This window comes from Lonchura striata, chromosome 35, assembly GCF_050655825.1.
Source record: "Lonchura striata isolate lonStrDom1 chromosome 35, ASM5065582v1, whole genome shotgun sequence".
Lineage (NCBI taxonomy): Eukaryota > Metazoa > Chordata > Aves > Passeriformes > Estrildidae > Lonchura > Lonchura striata.
The window spans coordinates 2,863,418-2,887,358 of record NC_140737.1 but is presented as its reverse complement, the minus strand read 5'-3'; the positions used below and the strand labels follow the sequence as shown (position 1 = coordinate 2,887,358).

At 50.1% G+C, this 23,941-nt stretch overlaps 3 protein-coding genes across 3 annotated transcripts in view; all 3 read right to left on the bottom strand.

The window, feature by feature from the left end:
• Positions 1-23,941, bottom strand: part of LOC144247634 (uncharacterized) — a 748,886-nt gene that overhangs the window by 14,334 nt on the left and 710,611 nt on the right. The window lies entirely within an intron of this gene.
• Positions 1-23,941, bottom strand: part of LOC144247632 (uncharacterized) — a 375,628-nt gene that overhangs the window by 14,334 nt on the left and 337,353 nt on the right. The gene's annotated exons all lie outside the window — the stretch shown is intronic.
• On the bottom strand, positions 3-22,658 carry LOC144248431 (serine/threonine-protein kinase PAK 3-like). The gene is made up of 13 exons (XM_085564959.1): positions 22,577-22,658; positions 7,076-7,189; positions 6,598-6,635; positions 6,253-6,318; positions 5,847-6,141; positions 5,282-5,345; positions 4,403-4,451; positions 3,283-3,392; positions 2,411-2,528; positions 1,919-2,018; positions 1,305-1,501; positions 750-887; positions 3-300 (listed from the first exon to the last, which is right to left on the bottom strand). The coding sequence occupies exons 1-13, from the start codon at positions 22,656-22,658 to the stop codon at positions 211-213; spliced, it is 1,461 nt and encodes a 486-aa protein (XP_085421085.1). The 3' UTR covers positions 3-210.

Here is a 23,941-nt window from a genome sequence, read left to right as displayed (position 1 = left end):
CCGAGTCACAGAGGGAGGAGGAAGGGACACCTCAAGGGAGTTGAGGTTTAAGAGAGTTTTTATTCAAAAAACTGCCATACCAAACAGGCTGTCATAAGAGCCATAACAAACAGGCTGTCCTAACTACCATAACCAACTAGCACTGCTAGCTGCCATCACTAACTAGTTGTCCTAACTAACTACTGTAACTAAAAGCTGTCCTCAAGTGCTTCATCTCCTCTGCTGCTCCCTCAGTTGCTTTGCTGCGGTGATCAGAGGGGTCAGGCTGGAGAGAGGCTTGGCTGATGATAAAAATGGGTGCTGCCCAAAGGATAAAAAAAAGAAAGAAATGAACTGTTACTTTCCAGAGCAACTTTCTCACAGGCTCTGTTGCAACAGGACAAAGGGAAATGGTCTGAAACTCAGGAGAGGGAAGCAGGCTCAGGTTAGATCGAAGGCAGAATATTTTTGCCAGGAGAGTGGGGAAACACTGACAGAAGGTGCCCAGGGATGTGGGAGGTGCCTCCTCCCTGGGAACATCCAAGCTCAGGCCAGGCAGGGCTCTGAGCACCAGACCTGCCTGAAGATGGCCCTGCTTCTTGTGGGGCACCAGGGGCAGATGCCCTCGAAAGGACCCTGCCAAGCCAAACCCGGTGAGGATTCTGCTTGCTTTGCGTGTGGAACGCAGCGAGGCTGGAGACTATCGGAGGGGCCCCAGCAGAAAACCCCTCCCTGGCGCTGCTGCTTCCCCTCGGCCGCTCGGCATTCACCTGCAGCAGCTCCTGGGCAGACCAGCGCTGCTCCTCGTCCGGCTCCAGGCTGCACTCGAGGAAGTCCCGCAGCAGAGCCGACAGGCGCCGGGGCTCCTGCAGCTGCGGGGTCCCGTTGTGCCGGATCAGAGCGCGAGCCTGCAGGAAAAGCAAACTCAGCGCTCTGCCAGCTTCCTTCCCACCCACAGGTGCTCACAGCGACCCCGGGTTCTCAGCCCCAGCTCCAGGGGCACTTTCCTCCCTGGCAGAGATGCTGCTCACAGCTCATTGTCCTGTGCTAACCAAAAAACCCAAACCCTGGTGCTGCCACAGTCATTTGAAACAGCTGATGCACTTGCATCACATTTTCAGGTCATCCTCACAGCCAGAAGAGCTGCAACAGCATAAATCCCAAAGCAAATTGTTGCTGGAGACTGCGGAATCTTTGTCTGTGTTGAGGCTCAAGTCCTCTGGGAATTCCCTTCCCCAGGTGCAGAAACCTCCAGCTGCTGCTCCCAGTGCAGGGTCACCCTGTGCTCACAGGGCTCTGCAGCCCCTGGAGAATTTGCCTCTTACCATGGCCCTCATTTCCTTGAAGTAAGGAGGTTCTCCTTCCACCATCTCGATGGTCACAATGCCAAAGGACCAGATGTCCACCTTGGGGCCATAAGGAGAACTGGTCACAACTTCTGGGGCCATCCAGTGAGCAGTGCCCACCATGGAGCTGCGCCGGTCCTGCTCAGAGCTGAGCTGAGCACAGAGGCCAAAATCAGCTGAGGACAGAAACAAACACTGTCAACGGCAGCTGGAATGAGGAAACCAAGCACCAAGACTCCCCACTCTCAGTCTGAGAATGCAGTAGTGAAGTGAGCTGGAAAAGTGCTCAGGGCTGTAGCCAAGGGAAGGTGGAACTGGACCCTTAAAGAAACCCTCAGCTTTTGTGCAGTGGCTTTTACTGATTCCCTTGAAGCTTTAGATTCCAACTCCTGCCCCTCTGGCAGGGCCATACCCAGAGCAAAGCCACCCCTGGCACCCTGCTGCTCTCCGGAGCTCTCTGCAGGGGCAGCCGCTCTCAGCTGGCAGCAGGGGCCGGGCAGTGCCCCCAGCAGCCCTTGTGGGGCTCTGGCCGGCACTGGGAAGCAGCCCCACAGCCGCACCCGGGAGCGCCGTGCCTGGCCAGGAACACCCACCCAGCTTGACAGAGCCGGCCATGCCCAGGAGGATGTTGGAGCTCTTCAGATCTCTGTGGATCACCCGGTTCGCATGGAGGAAATCCAGGCCCTGCAGGCACTGAGAGAGAACAAGAAACACCAGGACAAAAACCAATGGCCGGAATCTATCACACAAGAAAGGACAGGTTGGAATTCTGCCAGCAGCAGCTTTGCTGTGACAGGCCAGGAGTGCAGAGCAGACAGGCTCCAGGCAAACGGTTCAGGGCAAAGCTGAGAACAGCACATCAAATCCAGAACAGACAGAGAGTGCCACAACAGCAGGAAAGAGAGCAAGAACAGAGCAGAACTGCAGCGATGCTGGCAGGCCGTTCACTGCAGAGCCTCTTTCTTCTCCAGCTCATAAAAACAACAGAGAAACAGAACCCTGAGCATGGAGCCACTCCTGTTCTCACGCCTCTGTGGAAGGACCATCGTGTCCAAGCCGTGGCAGCCACAGGCAGGATCCCTCACCTCCCGACTGACAGCTGCCATCTCTCCTTCAGCCATGCGTGTCTGTCTGACAACGTCCTGCAAAGTTCCTCCATCCATGTATTCCATCACCAGCCAGAGATCTCCGTCAACAAGGAAGCTGGAAGAGAAAAGCAGTGACATGGAGACGAATGTGCAGTGCTCAATTCCCCCATGGAAAAGCCTGGAGTGTAGTTTTGTTTCCAGGTCACTTGTTCATGAGGACAGAATCAGATGGAGAGACATTCCTGCCAGGCTGCAGAGTCCTTGGAATCTGCACAGTCTAAAGGAAGAGACACCTGTGAGAAAGGAGATGCCTTAGATGGCAAGCAGGTGAAAAAAGCAGTTTAGCAACAGCCCAGATCAGTGTGGAACCACAACACTGGCCCCCAGCTGGTTCAGCTTCTGAGCTCATCAGTTCCACCATTCCCTGCAGAACAAGGCACCACAACCCCCAGGGTTATCCAGGGGAGGAGGCCGTGCAGCACTTGGGACAAAAGCAATCAGAAAACCTTTCAGAAAGTCCCTTCAGAAACAGGCAAGGCCAGTGCAAAATGGGCAAATGAGGCATTTCTGGAAACAAGGCCCTGGTTTTCCTGGCATCTGCAGCAATGGAAAAGGGCTGGGAAGAAGAAGCCAAGGGAAATAATTTCTGCTGTGATTTATCAGCACTTGCTGTAAGACACAGAAAACGGGGTCAACTTGAAGGAAAAAACAAACCAAAGTAACCAAAGCACACGGAGGGAGCGAACTGCCAGGCTGTTGTTTTGGGAAGATACGGCTGGGTCAGGCATTTTCAAAACAGGCTACAGACTACGGGTGCCAGGAAAGGTTGAGGCAGGGCCCGTGCACGGGGTGAGGCCTGAAGCACTCACCTGTCCAAAGAGTTGACAATGTTGGGGTTCTTCTTGTCCTTCAGGAGCAGGAGCTCATTCACAGCGTGTTCCCCGTTCTGCCCTCTGAGACTCATTTTCTTTATGGCCACCTGAGGGGACATTGCAGACCTTTAACTGGAGGAGTCTGTGGCAGGAGGCCACAGCCAACACGGGGCGAGGCTTTTTGGAGCGACGGAGCCGGGCTGTGCCAAACTGCCCTGGGATGGGCACCAGAGCTCAGCAAGGGCCACTCCCACAGCCCATTGCTCTGCTCGCTGGGGCTGCTTACAGGACACACGGCCAGAGACATTTGGCCTTGCAAGCTCTGCAGAAATGGCCCCTCAGCTGTCAGCCTCCAAGCTCTAACCACATTCTCTGCACCTACAGTCTTCTCAAATGGCCTCAACACTCTCATTACTATTCAAACACATTTTGCAAGCAGGAGGTCATTCTGGTTCTGTGAAAACAGAGCAAAACAGCCAGGAGCCCTTTAGCAATTCCATGGGATTTGGTCATGATTTCAGATGCAGCTGCTTTGTTTGGGATTGCACAACAAAGCAAACACACACATCCATTGCTCAGGTGATCCCTGTCACAGGCTGTCACTGACCCCAGACCCAAACAACTGCAGGGTTTAGGAGAGAGCTTTGCCCTGGACATCCATCTTCTCATTTCTCTCCCTCTCTCTCTGTGGACAGCTGAAGTGGAATTAAATCCCCAAATTGACCCCAAGCAGGATCTCACCCTAATTAGGCCTTGAGGTACCCTTTGAAGATGAAAGGCTGGATGGAAAAACTGCTAAATAATGCTCCTGTCTGAGGCTGGGGTGAAGATAAATTGAGCCTCAGTCTCCAGCCCTGATCCATTCACACTTTTAGATATGAAGAGCAAGCCAGCGCGTCCTGCTCTGACAGACACCGCTGCCCTCCTTGCATCCCTTTGGGCACTCCAGAAGGACCAAGTGTGTCCCAGCTGTGCTCTGCAGGCTGACACTGCTCTGCCTTCAGAGGAGCAGCCTGTGCAGGAAAGCTCTGCTGGCCCCCAGAGCTGCAGCCACAGCTCCCAGCAGAGGGGAGAGCCCTGGAGAGCTGCCAGACGTGCTGGGCGTGTTGGCACTGACCTCTCCTCCAGTGGCCCTGTCGAGTCCTTTGGAAACGGTTCCGAAAGCCCTCGAGACAAAACAGCAGAGAAGAAAGAAGCAGCGCTTGAGGCCCTGGGAGTGAAAGCCAGCCCAGACAGGAGATCTCTGCTGCCTGCAGTGCTCACAAACACCTGGGTGCATCAACCCTTGCAACAACAGCACAGCAGCCACCAGCCCTCTGCCATGCCAGGTGTGCAAGGGAAAACTGAGACCCAACACGAAGGAATTGGGCTGGAGCAAATCCCAAATGTCCACACTTAATTGCTTTAGTTCAAAACCTGAAGTGAGCAATGGGTGTCTAAAGAACTGGAAAAGAATGCATTTCATCCTTTTCCATTTCCTGCCTAAGACCTGCAGGATCCACAAGGGCCCTGCCATCAGGCAGGTGATGCATTTTCCCCCAGAGTGCATCAGCTCTGTGTCTGTTGCTGAATGTATGGGCTCTACAAGCTGTGCTAGAATAGAGCACTTATTAGTTCATCTCTGGTTCCTGTTTCCAAACCATTAGGTTGTTAATGCTGACTGGAGGATATTTTTTGAAGCAAAATATTTGAAAGAAATCTCCTTGAGAGCTGTTGTCTGACAGTCACCAGATGGTGAGTGGCTCTTTTAAGCAATCCAGTTCCAGACACAGAAGATCTCCCAGGTCCTGCTCCTTGCTGCAGGCAGGACACTGCCAGCCTCAGGGGCCTGTGACGGCTCCTTCTGACCACAGTTCTCAATTCTGATCAGGACTGAGAGACAGCAGGATGGCACCCCAGTGTCTGAAGGTGTTTGCAGCTCTCCTGACTTCTCCCTTGATCCTGCATCAGCACAGCCCCTGGGCTGCTTGTGCAGAAGTAGCTGCCGTGCACTTACCCTTGGCCAATCTGCTCCACTTCCAGGTATTTCTCGGCAGGCTCCTCCACGCTCACGATGTTCCCTGAAAGAAACCACATGGAAGAGGCTCCCTCCCAGAGCGAGACCCCACCAGAGCAGAGCCAGAATGCAGCCCCACTCCCTGGGGCCGTGAGCCCCTTGGTCTCAGCTGGGGAAGGACAATAAATGCCCCTGTGACATTCAGCTGCAGAGCAACGCTGGCTGCAGCTGATGCCGAGACACACACACAGCCCCTGCTCTGAACACAGGAACAGAGCAGACGTACTCAGCTGCACCAGGCACCACTCCCCTCTCCCCTCTGGCTGCAGGGCTGTGCTGCTGTCAGAACCTTCAGCCCAGGATCCCACAGCGGAGGGAGGTTCCGTGTCCTCTTCCCAAGCACAGGGAGGATCAGTGTCCTCTTCCCAAGCACAGGGAGGTTCTCCATCCTCTTCCCAAGCACAGGGAGATTCTCCATCCTCTTCCCAAAACGCTGCAGGTTCGCCATCATCTTTCCAAGCCACAGGACATTCACTGTCCTCTTCCCATGCTGGGAGAAGTTCACCCTCCTCTTCCCAAGGCACAGGATGTCCTCTGTCCTCATCCCACACTATGGGGGCTTGGCCATCCTCGTCCCGCACCAGGGGACATCCACCGCCCTCGTCCCACGCCGGGAGATGTCCACTGTCCTTGTCCCATGCCGTGGGAGCCTCGCCGCTGTATTCCCACAGCGTGGGATGTTCGCCCTCGTCTCCCAGAGCAGCGGGAAGTTCACTGTCATCCCCCGGCACCGAGGGAAGTTCACCAGCGTCCCCCAGAACAGCGGGGAGCTCACTGCTGTCTTCCTCCTCTTTGGCCTCCTCTTTGGGAGCAGAGGGAGCCAGAGGAGGGGCTGGTGCTGCTTTTGTGCCCTGTGGACAGACGGCAGCGTGAGGGACGGGAAGTTCTATCTCAGTGATCACCTTATTTACCTTCAGCTGCACATCCAGCTGCACGAAGCAGAAATTTGGTTTGGAGTACTTCAAACTAACAATGGGCTAAAGTCCGCATTGCCACTTATTGTTGGGAATTCCATATTCCACCGTGGCTAAAGCCAGCAAGCAATCCTCTGCCTGCAAAACCAGACCTGCAGCTCTTCAAAAGCTCTGCAGCAGAAAAGGAGAAATCTGCTGGGATCCCTTTGCTGCTGCTGCTGCTGCTGCAAAGACTCTGACAGGAACTTTCCTTCAGCCTCCCAGGCTGGCACTCGGCTGCCACATGCCGAGCTCACAGCTTGCTGCACAATTCCAAACACCAAAGGTTCCTTTCCCACTCACCGGAGGAGGAGCTGCTCGGAATCCACACATGAGGTGCCCTGCAACGGGAGAGGGAACATGAACCAGATGCTATCAGGAAAAACTGCCTGTGGTGGGAAATGCAACGGAGCAAGGCAACCACGAGAGAGCATTTTGCTTTCCCAGCGTCCCTCCAGGAGCCACAGTCCCTTCCCACAGCAAGAGAACAGCACAAAATGCTGGGCTGGGTCAGTTCTTGGCAGGGCAGGGAGTTCCCGGCTCTGCTGCCACAGACTCCCCGCTGGAGGGAACAGAACCCCCCAGGGCTCATTGCAAATGCTGTGCACGCCCCGCTGGCTGCAGACACCCCCTTTTTCAGCTGCAGCTGCTGGCAGGAGCTCTCCCAAAGCAATGGTGCCTTCATGGCCATTTGGTTACAAAGTCAGCTCGGGTCCAGAGGAGGAACAGAAAGCACACAGCAAGCCCAAAGCCACAGCAGCGAGGGAAAACCTCGACTTACGTGCCAAGTGGGTTAAAAAATAGCCCGAATAAGCCACAGAGTACAGCATGCAAACTGCAGCAGCCACGTGCTGGATCATTTTGGCTGAGCTGCACACGTCTGCAGACTGCAGCCCTGCAAGCACACAAGGACACCCCTCAGGGCTGGGCTGGTGCTGAGAATGCCTCGGGCAGGAGGATCCTCCGGCAAGGAGCAGTGCCCAGAGCCACTGGGGACACTGAGGCCTCCGTGTCCCACAGCCACGGGAGCACCTCGGGGACGTGGCAGTGCTCCTGTGACATCACAGCAGCAGCTCACGCAGAAACCGCCCGGAAGGTTCTCCTGGGTCACAAAGGAGCACAAAGAACCCTCCCAGGGCACAGCCTATTGCCCAAAGGCTCCAGGAGGAGCTCTGAAAATGCAGCAAACAGGGACACCCCATAGCCCAGCCTGAACACTGAGGAGGAACAAGGACGGGAGCACAGCAGAGGAAACAGGACCTTTAGTCACTGCTACTTCTGACTAAAGCCAGCAAGCCGTGTTCCCGCGGGGATCTTTGTTCTCGCTCTAAAAACAAGCAAGGTGCTCCACTCTAAATATACAGAAGGCAGGAACTGGGCAGGAGGTGGGATTAGGAAGGAGGAGGAGGAGGGAGAGAGGAAAAGGAGGAGGAAGAGGAGGATGAGGAGCAGGAAAAGGAGGAGAAACAGGAGGTTCCAGTGCCCCCTGAGGCCGCAGCACCCTTGGCCCCAGGACCATCGCCCCCAGCTCATCCTGCAGGTGAGAGGGGAGGGGGAGCTTGTCCCAAATATATCGGGGAGTCTCTGAGAGGGTTTTTTATTGGGGTGTGTTGGGAGCTTGCAGATTGTGGAATTGAGCCCCAGATGTCGTCTGGGAGGCCCAAATAAACCCTGGGAGGTTTTTTTCTGTGTGTGTGTGTAGGTTTGGATCTTTCAGGACCCCAAAGCTGAGCCCCCTGGGGGATCTTTGGGAGTCCACGTGGCCATTGCCCAGTGTCACCAGGGGGAGGACATTGGTCCTGGGGACCCCCGGGGGAGCAGAGGAGGGGAACCCCTGGGACCCCCGGAGTGGGGAGAGCAGAGAGGGGCGATCCTGGAGCTGGGGGACCCCCGGCTGGCTGGAAAGGGGGGGAGCCTGGAGAGGAAGGACCTCTGGGATCTCAAAGTAGAGCATCAGGGGAGAAGGGACCCCATGGAGCCCCAACAGCCCCTGGATCATCCCTAAGCAAGACACCTGAGAAGGGGGAACCCCTGAAGACATTGGACCCCCATCATCCCAAGGAAAGGAAACCTCTGGAACCCCAAAAGTGGAGAGATCAGAGATAGGGAACTCCTGGGAGTGTTGTTTTGGGCTGAACCTTGATACTGTGGAGATTTTCATGGACACAAGAGTCCTGCTGAGTTCTAGGGATGGACTTGGGCAGGAGGAGCCTCCAGTCCAAGGCGCTCCCACCTTGTTTTTCCCCAAACCAGGATTTTTCATTCCCAGGGCATGGCTGGATGGCAGAGGAGGAAAAGCCCCGGAGATGCTGCAGGAGGAGGAGCTGCAAACCCAGCCCAGGGAGCCAAGTGATTGGCGTTTTTCACAATTATGGTAGCACAGGATGATTTCTAACACCTCTCTGCCGGGGCTTGAGGAGAGTCAGGGTGAGGAAGATGGGTCCTGCCCTATTTAGGCAGCCTCGCTCTGTTTCCCTGGGGTGTGACCACAGACACAGGTTATGATCCATGGGCAGAAGGAGACAATAAAACAAAGAAAAGGGAAAGGATTCCCTAAAACTGCGGTAATTAGCCCCTGAGACTAAAGTGTACACGAAGAACCAAGGACAAAGGACAGGTGAGTATTTGTTGGGATGGGGCGGATAAGGGGGGAATGAATGTGTGTGACAGAGGCTGCTGGGTACCCCAGACTTGCCAAGTGATTGCTGCAGCCTCTCACGCTGCTTTTCGTCTTTTTCGTGGGAAAAGCGGCCAGTAAAGAGACCAAGGGAGTGATAAAAAAGAGAGAATCCCCCCCGGGGAAACTGGGACTGGGTCTTAGGAAGAAGAGGAACCCCGTGGAGAGGAGAAGCCGAGGGTTTCCTGGCCACTGTTATAACCCATCCAAATTAAGTGCCTGCAGGAAAAAGGGGGAAAATTATTAGATTGCAAAGAACTTAAGAAAAAATAGTAATACATAAAACATAGAATATCCAAAAGGAGAGAGATGCATTTGTTTTACATTTAATCTTAAAAACATAGTCCAAAATCCAGTAAAAAACAATTAGTAAACAAAAAAAAAAAAAGTAAAACCAACACAACAGTCTAACTCTGTATTAACCCCCAATTTTATACTAAATCATATTATAAAACTCCAAACAGTTATAAGGAAGATAACAAACAAAGATACTCAAACATTAGAATTAATATTAAGTCAGGAAATCCAAACAAAAACTGCAGTGTATTAAAATATGTTAGCTTTAAACTATTTATTATCTAAAAAAAAGAGTATACAAATTATTAAAAATAGATAGCAATAGGGAAGTCATCCTAGAAAAGAAAAAAAAAAACCAAAACCAAAAGATATATTAAAAAAATTATGACCCAGGTATCAGTCCAAAAATGAGAAAATAATGTTAAAAACTAAGAAGTGGGTTACTGTATTGAGAATTAAATAGTAGAAAAAATTAAAATTCTTCCTTTTATGTGTTACAAGTGTTTTAATGTTTCTTCTTTGTTTAATCCCATGTTTTATTAGATTACCAACGGAGTCCAAAGAATACAAGTAAATAAAAAATATTGTTCAAGCCAAATGATTTATAAAATATAAGAAGAAAGATTGTGAAAAATGCATATTTTATGACTGGCTTTTTGCAAATATTATAATGAATATTATATGTGTAATGTTAGAAAGTTATTCTGTATTCATTCTCTTAAGTAGTGTGTTAAATAAACTAGTGGTGTAAGTTTTAGGTTCCAAAATAATATTAAAATAGAGACTATGTATGTGGTGGGAGTTTGTTTTTTTTTTTTTAGAATGAGATACTCACTTTGAAGAACACCTAAATCTTTAAAAAAAAAAAAAAAGAATTTATAATTTTGTTATCAAAAGAAGCTAATTTCTTCAAGCTTTATTCAGAGTCGAAGATGCCTTAAGAATTAAAAGAAAGTTTACATACAACAGACAGAGATATTGTTTTAAATAGAATGTATGCATAACCATGGAAGATATATGAATATGCAGCCAGCTATTGTTTTTAAAGCTATTCCTTTGTCCACAAAGACTGCTTTTGGTAACTTAGTGTGCAAGAGCATCCAGACGTCCGTAATTCTTTGCTTTTTATTGTCTTATAATTATCTTAACTCTAAACTTTATTAATCTAATTGTATTATTATTTTTATAACAATTTTATTATTAGGAAAGATTTAAAATTTTAATTCACAACGGGGATGCCTGAGAGGAGGCTGTGAGCCCGCGGGCAGAGGGGCCCCGCTGGAGCAGCCTGTCCTGGCAGGACTGAGCCCGTGGCACAGTGACCCACGCTGCAGCACTCGGAGGGGGCTGTGCCCAGGGGATGGACTCCGCTCCGAGAAGTTCCTGGAGAAGTCTCGGCCGGGAGAGAGCGCAGGGTGCAGCAGGGAACGACTCCTGTCCCTGAGCAGAGGGAGAAGCCCCGGGGGATGAGCTGAGCATGGCCCCATTCCCTGTCTCCTGCCCTGCCGGGGGAGGAGGTGCAGCTGGGAGCAGGGAGGCGTGGGGAAAGGTGCATTTAAGGCTCTGCACTGACTTCTCCTGCTCCTGCTCCGAGTCTTTGGAGTTTTCTGCCAGAAATCTCTCCCCTGTCCCACCCACCCACAGGGCTTGGGGCAGGTTTCCCTTTTCGGGGGAAATCAAAGCGAAGCACTGATGCGCTAACGAGGGGCAGGAGAAGTGAGGCTCCTGGGCTTCCCGCAGAGGCGGAGGCACGGGAGGCGCAGGGCCGGGAAAGCCGTGGCGGGAGGCGCGGAGAAGTTTGTTTGTGTGGGCAGCTCAATCCCGGCTCGGCCCGGGCCCGTGCCGGGGCTGTTCCTCATCTCCGGCTTTCCCCTCACGCAGCCCGGGGGCGCCGAGAGCGCGGGGCGAGGCGGGGCCGTGCGCAGAGCCCGCCCCGAGCTCGCTGCCATTGGCCGCCGGTGCCGTCAGTCGCGGTCGCGGCGCGCTGATTGGTGGGAGCGGGGCGCGGCGCGGCCCCGGCGGCGGGCTGAGGGCGGCCGTGGCCGCGCAGCGCCGCCATTGGCCGAGCGGCTGTGCGGGCCCGGCAGCGGCGGCAGCGGCCGGAGCGCGGTGAGGCGGCGGCGGCGGAGCTCGGAGGCGGCCCCGGCGCAGGTGGGAGCCGCGCTGGGCTCTGCGGGGGCTCGGGGCTGGCTGCGGGCGGAGGGGGCGGCAGGGGGCTCCGGCGGCTCGCCGGTGCCGTGTCCGGCCCGTGCCGGCCCCGGGCTGAGGGCGCTGCGGGAGCGGCTGCCCGCGGTCTCCTTCCCGCCGGGGCCGGGCAGGAGCCGCTGCCGGAGCAGCGCTGGCTCGGCCCGGCTGCTGTGGGTAGGACAGAGGGGCTGCCCCGCGGCCGGGAGCGGGCGGGGAAATTCCCGTCGCCGGAGGTTTGTGTGCCCGGAGGAGAGCGAGGAGTCCTGTCAAAGTGACTTTATTGCCGAGCAGGGGCAGAGGCCGTGGGGCATTTGCCGTGCGCTCTCTGCCGTGCTTGTAGCCCGCAGCCTCCTTTTTATCCTCATTTTCCCGGCCGCATCTCCCTCTGCCTTTGCCCACCGGCTGAGTTCCTTGGAAGGTTCCGACTTCCCGATGCGCCTGGAGCCTGTCCTCGTTAATGTGCACCCTCCTTTTGTAGAACAGCCGATATTCATGGCTCTGTTAAGTCTTTGTTCTTCTCCTCGAAGTTCGGGAATGTAGCGGAACTTTGAGCAGCTGTCTGGGTCAACTTGTAACATTTATTGGAACTGATTTTTTCTCGCCTTGCTTCCTTCTCTACAAGTGCCTGGCCCTATCTCCAGGCAGATTCACTCCTTGACTCTGTTTTGTCCTTCCCGGGTCCTCTTTGGTTTTGGGATTATTCTCGGTGCCCTCATTCCCTGTCCTTTTGTAGCCGTTTGTGGATCAGGAGGCCTGGCTGCCACCTGCATGCCCTGGCTCAGCTGCTGGATGAGCTGCACTGCCAAGGTGTGGAGCATGGTAAAAAGATGAGAGTTGCTGCAGCACAGAAGAGGAGAAGCAGCATTCGTTTAACTCCTGGTCTGCTGGGGAGCCGGGGAACCGTCTCTCATTTCCATCCTTTCCATGTTTGGACCAGTACATAAACTGCTCTCCTATTTCCTTTGTTAGCTTTTTTAGCAGTTTTCTCTTGTCATCTCTTTGCCAATATAAGTTTGAGTCATTTACTTTTCCACAAACTCCTGTTTTTTCTGCACACAGATAATCTGATCCCATCCCCTGGTGAAATTTTGTGTTCCTCATTTTAGTGGCTTGGTCGGCAGGAAGGTCAGGAGCTGGAGCTGTCTGGTTGGTTCTTATTCCGAGGACAGCTTGTAAGCTAATTATGGCATTGAAATGCTAAATGGGTTCTCTCTCTCCCGATATGAATTTGTGAGAAACGCCAATCACTTGGTTTTTAAAATGTTAGAAGTTTAATACTAGTAAAATGGTGATAAAAGTAGGAATACAATTAGACCAATAAAAATTTAGAGTTAGGACAATTGCAAGACAATAAAAACAAAGACTTACATATGTCTGGATGGTCTCTTGGGCACTTAAGCCACAACAAGCATATCTTGTGAATAAAGGAATCACCCCTAAAAAAATACACTGTTGCATATTCATATATCCTTCATGATTATGTATACATTCTATTTCAAACAAGAAACTCTGTCTGTTGTATGTCAACTGTTTTTTTTAATCCCCACGGCATCCTCCAGTCTGAGCATGGCCTGAAGAAATTAGATTCTTCTAGTAAGAAGACCATAAATTCCTCTTGTCTGGAGAATTTAAGTGTTCCTAGAGCGAATTTCGGTGTTCTCATTTCGTAAACCCCCGCATGCATATTTTCTCTTTTAACTACTAAAGCTTCATTTTATCTACAAAGCTACATTTACCATACTGTTAAAATGTTAATACAGCACAACTAATCAATATAACATAATACATATAGTAACTATCTGCACAGAGCCATATAACATGTATTTTTCACAAAATCATTTTGGTTCCCAGGGGCTGGTCCATGGTGTTGTAGGATTTGTTCTGGTGGCCCTTCATCTTTTCCCCATGTTTGGGCGCTCTCTCAAACTGGGGCTGCATCAATTGACCATTTTTTTTCTTACTCCTTCATCATATACTTGAATTCCAACTGATTTCCCTGAACATGTTATAGCAAAACCCCATTGCTCTGATACACCCTGTACAGCACAGACAGAGGCAGCAGATGTTGGAGTGGGCAGAGGGATGATCCCCCCCCCCCCCTTATTTTAGTGAAGTTTTCCCAACATTCTCCATTTGCTGTTTCCCTTTGCAGCTTCAGCCATTTCTGTTGCAGAGTCAGAGATCCTCAGCATGGGCTCTGCCTTCAGCTGTGCAGATTCCATCTGTGCAAGCAGGCAGAGCTTGGGGTGAGGGGCAGAGGGGATCAGCCAATTCCTGCCCCAGGCAAGAAGAGCCAGGTACATTGTCCCCAGTTTGCCCCAGCAGTGTTAATTTGCATTTCTAAAGTTCCTCCCGGGTGCCTGGAATGCAGCTTCTCTTCCACAGCAGCCTTCAGCAGCCTCACTTGTGCCCCCCCCACAACCTGCTGCTTTTTTTTCCCCCTTCAAATCATCTATTTATTGTTTATGAGTTAAAGGGTCACTTTTAAATCTCATCTAGTTTTGTACATTTTGAAAAAATCCAATCATTTTGTTTTTAAAATTTTATAAGTATCATAATAATAATATGGTTATAAAAATAATAATACAATTAGAGTAATACGGTTTAGAGTTAGGACAATTACAAGACAATAAAAAGCAAAGAATTACGGATGTCCCAAGAAAAGCATGACTTGTGAACAAAGGAATCACCCTTAAACCAATACACTTGTTGCATATTCATACATCCTTCATGGTTATGCACACATTCTATTCTAAACAAGAAACTCTGTTGTATGTCAACTGTTTCCTTTAATCCCCTGGTGTCTTCAAGTCTGAGCAGGGCCTGAAGAAATTATCTTCTTCTGATAAGAAGCCATAAATTCCTCTCCTTTGGAAGATTTAGGTGTTCTTCGAAGGGAGCATCTCATTCCTAAAAAGAAAACTCCCCCCACATACATAATCTCTATTTTAACTATTTATGTTGTAACATAAAACTACACTTAACACAATACTTAAGGGAATTAATACAGCATAACTTTCTAACTTTACATATATATTATTCATTGTAACATTTGCGAAAAGCCAATCTTAAATATGCATTTTTCACAATCCCGCCTCTTATTAATTATAAATCATTTGGCTTGAGCAATATTTCTTATCCTCTTCCATTCTTTGGACTTTGTTGGTAATCAAATAAAACATGGGATTAAACAAAGAAGAAATATCAAAACACTTGTAACACATAAAAGGAAGAATCCTAATTTCTTCCAGCATCCCATTCTCAATACCTTACCCCACCTGCTAGTTTTTAACATTATTTTCCCATTTTTGGACTAGGTCAATACCTGGGTCATAATTTTTTTCTGATATCCTTTGTTTTTTCCAGGATGACATCCTCATTGCCATCTATTTTCAACAATCTGTACGCCCCATTCTTTAGCCAATAAATAGCGTAAAGCCAACCTATTTTAATACACTGCAGGTGATGTTTGGCTTTGCAGACTCAATATTTACTCCAATGCCTGAGCAGCTTTGTTTGTTATCTTCTCTATAAGTGCTTGGAGTCGTTTAATATGATTCAGGATATAATTTGGTGTTAATACAGAGCTAGACTGCTGTGCTTGTTTTACTTTTTTTTTACTAATTGTCTCTTTACCGAATCTTGGACTATATTTCTAAGATCAAATGTAAAACAAATGAATCTCTCTCCTTTTGGACATTCCATGCCCCAAGTATTACTACTTTTCCCTAAGTTCTTTGTAATGTGATAATTTTCCCCCTTTTTCCTGCAGGTACTTAATTTGGATGGGTTATAACAGTGGCTGTTGACATGGGTGTGTGTACCAAAAAGGAACTTTGGTTTCTTTCCATGTAACACTTTCTGTAGCATTTGTGACATGATCTTGCTGCTATCTCAGAAGGGAAAAGACAACAAATGAGAGACAGAAACAGGAATGACAGAGGTCTGGCTTGGCTTATACCCCCACCTCCCCTGCCTGTGGGGTGCTGCCCACAGCAGGTACGTGTGATCTTCTCGCTGGTGAGTACAGTGCTCAATCCAGGCTTGCCCTCTGTTTCCCTTGTCACTCCTTTTTTACTCATTTCCAGGCAAATTGGTTTTGACACCTTTTAACTGTGGTTTTCCATCATTCCTCAGGTATCTCTCAGTCCACAGGCACTGATTATTCCCATCTACAAAAGCAATTTATTACTTCAATTTTTGAGGTCTTTCTGTATAGGGGATTGATTCAGTACTCAATACTACTTGCAACAAGAACATAGATTTTGTGAACTACAATGCCAATTATTCTCATAATTTAAACATTCACTTATAACCCAGCTGCCATGCCCAATGTGGGGATGAATCAAATAAAGTATACAGCATAGTATTAATGGTAATTTCCCTTCTTGCCTGTACAAGTCACAGGCTAAGGCCAGACTATAAGAACTCTTTGACTCAAACACTCCCGATCCTCCTGTTTGAAGTGGCAGTGTTCCTCTGCCAAGGAGGTGTCGGAGGCGTCTCAGGGCTTATTCAGGCAGGGCTTAGAACCAGTGATGCAAGCTTTGCCTTATTTCTCAGTTAGGTGTTGTTCTTTGTACCTGCCTTGGATCATGTGGGTCTTCCCAAACCATTACCACCCAGTCCTGGTTGAAAGTCAATTTGGTGTCACCCAGTTTGGATGTGATAGTCCATTCCTCACGTTTCTTCACAAAATCTTTTATTTTGCTGTCATGAATTCACCCTCTTTCCATGGTTGGGATTGCTGCTTTAGTAGTACCTGGAAAGGACTTCTCAATCGCACAGTGTTAAAAGAAAAACAATTCTGCATTAACTTTTACCATTAGTTTTCTTCAAAACTTTCTGTGTTTAACTAAAAACTTTTTCTATAGCTGCTTCTTCTTCTTGTATCCAGCTGTGCTAATTGCTGCAGAGGCCAATTCTTCTTCCTGTGAGTTATAATTAGTTAAATAAAAAAAGACTAGCCCAAATTTAACACAAGATGTATCACATCTCTTGGGTTTTTGCTTTTTAGGCAACATCTAACTGTTTTAGTCTTACAGACCCATTCTTCAGAACAAAACCCTCCTTTCCTTAACAACAAAAATCAGAAGGAAAAAAAAGAAGTCTTGTTTAAAAAAATAAACCATATTGTGAGAGTGAGCTATCTCTGCTTTGATCTTATCTCTATTGGTGGTCCAGCTCTCCCTGTTTTTCACAGCTTTGGTTTTGACTCTGTCCTTGTCACTCCCCTCCCCTTGTTGTCACTCTGTCTAGCAGGAATGGGGGAGAACTTACAAATATCGACGGTATGGGGACTTTGGGGTGTATTTCGCTCTCCCTCTCTCTCTCTCTTTCTCTTTTCCTTTCTCTCTCTTTCGCTCTCTTTTTCTCTCTTCATATTTCAACATCCACATTCCAATATCAGTCCACTTTCTAACATTAGTCCTACATCCTGGAGAGGTGAGTCTGCCAATCACCTCTCCCTCCTTTTCCAACTTCCTTACAAATTTAATTACTTTTGTTTAATGTATTCTGCAGGCCTGTAATTCACGGCACCCTCCGCCAAGGGCTACCAGCTACCCACAGCTGACAGTGCTAAAACTAAAGACTTATTTTGCTGTCACAATTTTCCATTCACAAGCTTGGAAGGGTTGTAGGAACAAGGTAGACAACAACTTACTTCCAAAGTGACCTTGCCTGCACTAAAAAATTTAAGGCAATCCTTGTTGATGCAATATGATTTGCAAAGAAGCCAAGGTTTGATTTGGGAAGGGCATCTGAGGACACAGAGCATGAGTTTTACCAATCTATAATTTGAAGAGGGAATACACAAAATGTGGATACAGTGGGGGAGACGGCAAGTAAGGAATTTATCTCTGCAATACTCTCTTTTTGACTGCCAGGAAACACTCTCTGAAGAGGTTTCTACGGTACACACAATAACTGGATGGGAAGAGGCACTCCTGAATTTAAGCTTTGATGTCAAAATAGGAAACTGCCCCTGAGCACTGCAGTGCTGGAGCACCCTGCCTGCAAACTCACCAGAGGCAAGCCACTGCTGCCACGCTGCAGGGCTGCCTGCAGCACAGAGGGAATCATGGCCAAGCCCTCCCTGCAGGCCTGGGTAATCCACACAAGGAATCACAGTTGCTTCATAGCTCTCTAACTCATCAAAGAAATAGGAAACTGTAGTAAACAGAGATCTCCCTCACCATCTTTTTCATATGTGTGTCACACACCCACTGTGACGCTGAAACTAACAAATTAACAATTTACATTAGAAGATACTGAAATTTTTCTTCATCTAGCTTTGTAGGTTCCCTTTTCTATATGTAGCCATCTCCCATTCTGGGAAAAAATGAGCCCTATGTTTTTTACAAGTGTTTTTTATGCACATTTTTAATTGCTGTTCTAGATACACTGCAAGTAGTTAGCACTTCCAGAAAAACTAGCAAACAAACAAAACAAAAAAACTAAGAAAGCAAAATACATTTGGGTACTTGAAAAAGGACTGGTTGGAAGGAAAAATGTTTCTCATTGACCTACCAAGCAGCTGGTGTTACCTTTAGTTTAACTTTACACACTGAGAACACTTGATTGAACAACCTGCATTGACTCAAATTAATAGCAGGTTTTTCTATGTCACAGCTGTAAACTAGTTTTTCAATGTTAGAGTACAGTAAGTTATGTCTTTCAAGATAAAAATCACAGTGCAAATTGGAAGAAATTTAGTACACAATTAATTTACCTCCAAAAGTCAGTTTACGACTTTCCTCTACCAGGATTGCAGAAGCTGCTATAGCTTGAATACACACTGGCCAACCTTGATTTACTGGATCCCACATCTTTGATAAATAAGCCATGGGTCTCTTTACTCCTCCCCACTCTTGAAACAAAACCCTATTTTGAGCTACCCCCTTTTCTTCATTTACATACAGATGAAAGGGTTTTGCTAGTGCAGGTAAGCTTAAAGTTGATATTGGGGCTAGTATTAACTTCTTTTTTCTTTGTTTTTCATTATCCTTTTTGGTCCATTTTATATCATCTCCCTCTGTAATTTTTTTAATTCAAAAATTTTACTGCCTGTGTATATCCTTCAATCCACAATTTATAATATCCCAATAATCTGAGTAGCTTTCTGATTTCCCCCTTTGAAGGGGGAGGGGGAAGGGATAGAATCCCTGTGTTTCATTCTGGGTTGAGCTTTCAACTACCCTTCCTAATCAAGTGTCCAAGATATTTTACCTCTGATTCTACAAATTGCAGCTTCCCTTTTGATACCTTTAATCCTTTTTCCCCAAGAAAATTCAAAAGCTTTATAGTAGCCTCTCTAACTTCAGCTTCAGCTTCCCCAGAAAGTAAAAGATCATCTATACATTAAATAACTTGTATTCCATGGGGAGTGGGGAAAGTTTGTAGTATTGTTTCTAAAGCTTGTCCAAATAAGTTTGGGGATTCTGTAAAGCCCTGTGGTAGTTTTGTCCATCTTAATTGCTGTTTTCTCCCAGTTAGTGGGTCCTTCCATTCAAAAGCAAAGATTACTTGCTCTCCTGGGCTAATGGGCAAGCCCAAAAGGCATCTTTAAGGTCCACTACACTAAACCACTGATGCTGGGGAGGAACTTTACTGAAAAGAGTATAAGGATTTGGTACCACTGGATAGCGGGTCTGAGTTCTTTTGTTAACCTCCCTTAAGGCTTGTACCAGTCTATAGCTCCCATCAGGCTTCTTTACTGGGAGTATTGGGGTATTATGGGGAGACATACAAGGTTCTAATGTCCCATCCTTTATTAGTCCTTCTATTACTGGCTTTAAACATTCCCGTCCTTCTAAAGATACAGGATACTGCCGTTCACGTATGGGACAATTTTTTTTCCTCAATTGTAATCTTTATGGAGTCAATATTTAATCTTCCCCTATTTCCCTCCCCAGCCCAAACTTCCTTGTTAATTCTTCTTCCATCCTCCTGGCCTAGTTTTAAAGGTCTAGCTGTCATCTTCCCATCTTCTGGAACAACCCCTATTCCTAATTTCACTTGTAAATCTTGTCCCAGTAAATTGTACCTGCCCCTGGGACCAAGAAAACATCCGTCATCCAAAATCTAGTTTCTCCCTCTATTGCCACATTTTTAATAACGGGTACTGTGAAACTCTCTCCTTTTGCTCCTGTTACTTTTAGAGTATCTTTGCTTACACTATAACCTTATGGAATATTTAACAGAAAAGTTCTTTCTGCCCCTGTGTCTACCACAAACTCCAATTTTTCTTCTTGGGGACCCACTCTTGAAATTATCTCAGCATTCCCCACCTGGACCCCACCTGCGACCCCCCCTCGGCCCCATGGCCCCGCGAGGGGAATTTGGGGAGGTGGGAGTGGGGCAGCGCCAAGGCCGGGCCCCCCCGCGCTGTCCTGGCGGGAGCGGCTGCAGTGGGGACCGAGTGCGGGCGGGAGCGGCCGAGAGCCCAGCGCTGCCCCAGCCCGACCTGCCCCAGCTCCATCCCTGCCCCTGCGCTGGGATGCTGTGGGTGTGGGGGGAAGAGGGAGCCGGCAGTGGGTGCTGGGCCTGGGGGCAGGAGGAGAAGGGAAGGAGAAGCAGCCTTGAGGAACAAAATGGTCAAACGATGTAGGTGGCAGGAGAGGGTGGGATTGTGCAGGAGAAGGAGGAACAGCAGGAGCAAGAGGAGTGTGAGGAAGAGCAGAGACACAGGAGGAGGAGGAGGAGCAGAAAGAGGAAGCAACAGAAGGTTCCACCCCTCCCTGTGTCTGCAGCCTCCCCCCAGCCCCAGGAGCGCTGCTCCCCCCACATGCAGCAGGTGACTGTGGAGGGGGATCCACAATTTTCACGGGGTGAATCTTGGTGTTTCTGAGCTTGCTTGGGCTAAATGTTGGTGCTTTGGTTTTATGTGGGAACTGAATCTTTATCTTGTAGAGGAGGTTTTTGCTGACTTGTGATGTTCAGGGAGTTTTTGATTTGTGTCTTGAAGTTTGTGGGATTTTTGGGCTGAATCTTGGTGTTTTGGAGGTTCTTACAGATACAAGATTCCCAATGACTTCCAGGGATGAACTTGGGCAAGGCGGAACCTCCAGTCCAAGCAGCTCTTCTGTTGTTTTTCCCTCTAACCAGGATTTGTCATTTCCAGGGTGTGGCTGAATGGAGGAGGAGGAAAAGCCCCGGAGATGCTGCAGGAGGAGGAGCTGCAAACCCAGCCCAGGGAGCTGCGGGGAGGAAAGAGCCCCCCTGAGCCAGGAAGGCGGGCGGAGATCCAGGCGGAGCTCGGACCTGGTGCAGAAGCCGCATGGCAGGGAGAAGCCCCACAAGTGCTTGGAATGTGGGAAGGATTTCAGCCGGAGCTGCCACCTGATCCGGCACCAGAGGATCCACACTGGGGAGAGGCCCTATGAGTGTGGGGAGTGTGGGAAGAGGTTTCAGAGAAGCTCCCATCTGCTCCTACATGAGCGGATTCACACAGAGGAGAGGCCCTACCGCTGCCCCAACTGCGGGAAGGGCTTCAAGGAAAACTCCAGCCTCACCATGCACCAGCGCATCCACACTGGGGAGAGGCCCTACGAGTGTGGGGAGTGTGGGAAGAGCTTCATAGACAGGTCTGGCCTGATCAAGCACCAGGTGGTCCACACTGGGGAACGGCCCTATGAGTGCTTGGAATGTGGGAAGAGCTTTGGGTGGAGCTCATACCTGCGAGCACATCAGCGCATCCACACTGGGGAAAGGCCCTATGAGTGTCCCCAGTGTGGGAAGAGGTTTCCGACCAGCTCCGATGTCCTCAGACATGAGCGGAGTCATACAGAGGAGAGGCCCTACCGCTGCCCCAACTGTGGGAAGGGCTTCAAGCAAAACTCCAATCTCACTGTGCACCGGCGCATCCACACTGGGGAGAGGCCCTACGAGTGTGGGAAGTGTGGGAAGAGCTTCTCCAGGAGCTCTCAACTGACACAACACCAACGGAGGCACCACTAAGGGAAGCCCTGTGAGTGCCCCACATGAGGGAAGAGCTTGGAGTGAGGGAAGAGAGTGAGGGAAGAGCTTGGAGTGAGGGAAGAGAGTGAGGGAAGAGCTTGGAGTGCTGCTGCAGCTCCATCCCCCATGGGAGGATCCGGGCTGGATGATCCCCAGTGACCCCCGTGGGGCAGAGCCCTGATGTCCCCGTATGGGGAATAAAACAGAGAGTAAAGCAATGGAGCTGATAAAGGGGCCCGATATCTGAGGCCTGACTGAGCAGAAACTGTGGGAGACACAGACACAGTTTCAGTCTCCCTGGGCAAGAAGTGACCAGGCAACATGGTGTGAGACTTTGTGATAAGATAAATGCTCCCAGGTTACTGGATGTCACAAAGAATGTGTAACCAATGGGAAATTGTTACCAAAAACAGAGCCCTCTATAAGCCCCATACAAGTAAATCCCTGTATAAACACCTGGTACACTCAATAAAATTGGCTGTGGTCTAAACTGGGATGTCCCCGTCTCTCCATGGTGGATAACCCTGTTGTGGGTGATCCCCGTTGGGTGGGGGAAGGTGCTGGAGGGATTTCTTTCCCTTCTCCTGGTGCTGCCGTGGTTTGGTTGGTAATAAATTCCCTCCCTGTGCCCAGGCCGGGTCTGTTGTCCCCGTGCCGGTGCTCGGGGCGGGATCTCTCCCGTTCCTTCTCTGCACTGCCGGGCCTCTCCTCAGCCAATGAGAGAACGCGGTGGAGAAGAGTCAGCCAATGAGAGCGAGCGGGGCTGATGACTCACCAGTTGCCGGGCAGACCCGCAGCAGGCAGTGTTCCCCACCTGGACCCGCCCTCCCTGCCCAGTGCCGGCCCCGCCGTGGGGTCCCCCCAAGTCCCTCCCCAGTGCCCCCATGAACTGGGCTGGGTTTAACTGGGAAGCTTTACTGGGAACACTGGGAGCAGGCGGGCAGGGGCAGAGTGACAGCAGGGCTGGGGGGACACGACCCCCCCAAAATCAGTGTGGGGATGGAGGGTGGGTTCTCGACTGGGCTCCAGGCCTCGGGGAGCGGCTGCGGCCGCCGGCGGATCAGGACCTCTGTGGGCAGAGAAAAGGGGGTGACATCGGATTGGGAGCCCCGGGGAGCACACACGTTCCAGAGGAGGGGAGACACGACTCACGGGACCTACCTGACTCTTGCGCCGGTAGAACCCGATCCCCAGTGCCAGGAAGACGAAGCCCAACTCGGGAGTCTCCAGTTCCTGTCAGCATCTTGCTGCGGCATCATCCAGCAGAATCTCTGGGGTTTCCACAGTGGTCAGGATCTCCCAAAAACTCTCATAGACACCCAAAGCCCCTCCAACCACCATCCTCATCACTCCCAGCCCACTCAGGATCCCCTGAAACCTCCCTCTTGATCCTTTCCTGACCTCCACAGGACCCACCAAAGTTCCTCCTGTCCCTCTCAAGATCCCGCAGCCTCCTTCCAGTCGCCCCCACTGCCCCAAGACCCCCAAATCCTCTCCCAGTCCCTTCCCAGTGCCCACCAGGACCCCCAGAACATCATCCCACCCTCCCCAGTATCCCCCAAACCCCTTCTTAGCCCTTCCAAACCCACAACCTCCTCTCCCAGTTGAAACCAGGCTCTCTCCAACTCCCTCCCAGGTGCTCCCAGCACATCCCAGTGGCTCTCCCAGCACCCCCGGTTCCTCCCGTGTACCCCAGTGTCAGCTCACAGGGTGCTCCAGGCTGACGTGCTCCACTTGGCAGGTGGAGGTGAGTCTGGCCCGGGTTGGGGTTTCCAGCAGCACCAGGAGCTGGTGGGTCCAGTCCCTGTTGGGGACCACGTTGGTGGCCACCACAGAGAGCTCCTGCTGGCCCTGGAACCACCTCAGATGGATGGGAGCAGGCGGCCGGGGCCGGGCCAGGAGCTCGAGGGCAGCAGAGAGATGGACACACTGGGGGGCACTGGGAGAGAGTGGGTGTAATAAATAAAATGGTCGTTGTTCATCAAAATGAATGTTAAAGGAGATAATTTGAATTGAGTAGGGAATGCAACTAGCATAGAAGACTGTGTAACTAATTATATACAAGTTGACTTTTAGGTCAAGGACAATCTGCAAGGAAGATGAGGAGCCTTCATTCCTATGACCACCAAGGGCAGAAAAAAAAGACCCCCAGCAACCAATTGCACCGGCACAGAGTGCATCAAGAGAAAATACATCAACTGGAAATAAAAAGGGACTATAAAAACAAAAAGGTCAAAGTGGGAAGGTGTGCCGTGGCAGAGCAGAGGCTCCCTGGCTGCCCAGCGTTGTTCTTTTGCGCCCTGGGCTGTGGGGCCATCTCCGCGTCTCTGCTGCTCTCCAGGCTTCTCAGGAAACGCTGCTCTGTGCGGCCGAGTTCCTCAAGAGGAGGGATCTTGGAGAGCTGGTGCAGAACCAGAAGCTATGGCAGTTCCCCGAGTGCCTGGTAAGGAGGGCCGGGAAGCCGCAGCCCCAGCCTGGTGCAGCCCCTGAGCGCGGTGCTCGGTGTGCGGGCTGGCAGCTGTGCCC

Excerpts from the sequence above, each read along its gene's own strand:
- LOC144248431 (XM_085564959.1), bottom strand. The coding sequence starts at position 22,658 with ATGCTGACAGGAACTGGAGACTCCCGAGTTGGGCTTCGTCTTCCTGGC. Across the intron at positions 6,319-6,597 it reads TCCGAGCAGCTCCTCCTCCG|CCCATTGTTAGTTTGAAGTA; the intron begins GTGAGTGGGAAA and ends TGCGGACTTTAG. Across the intron at positions 6,142-6,252 it reads AGCTGGATGTGCAGCTGAAG|GAGGCCAAAGAGGAGGAAGA; the intron begins GTAAATAAGGTG and ends GCTCCCAAAGAG.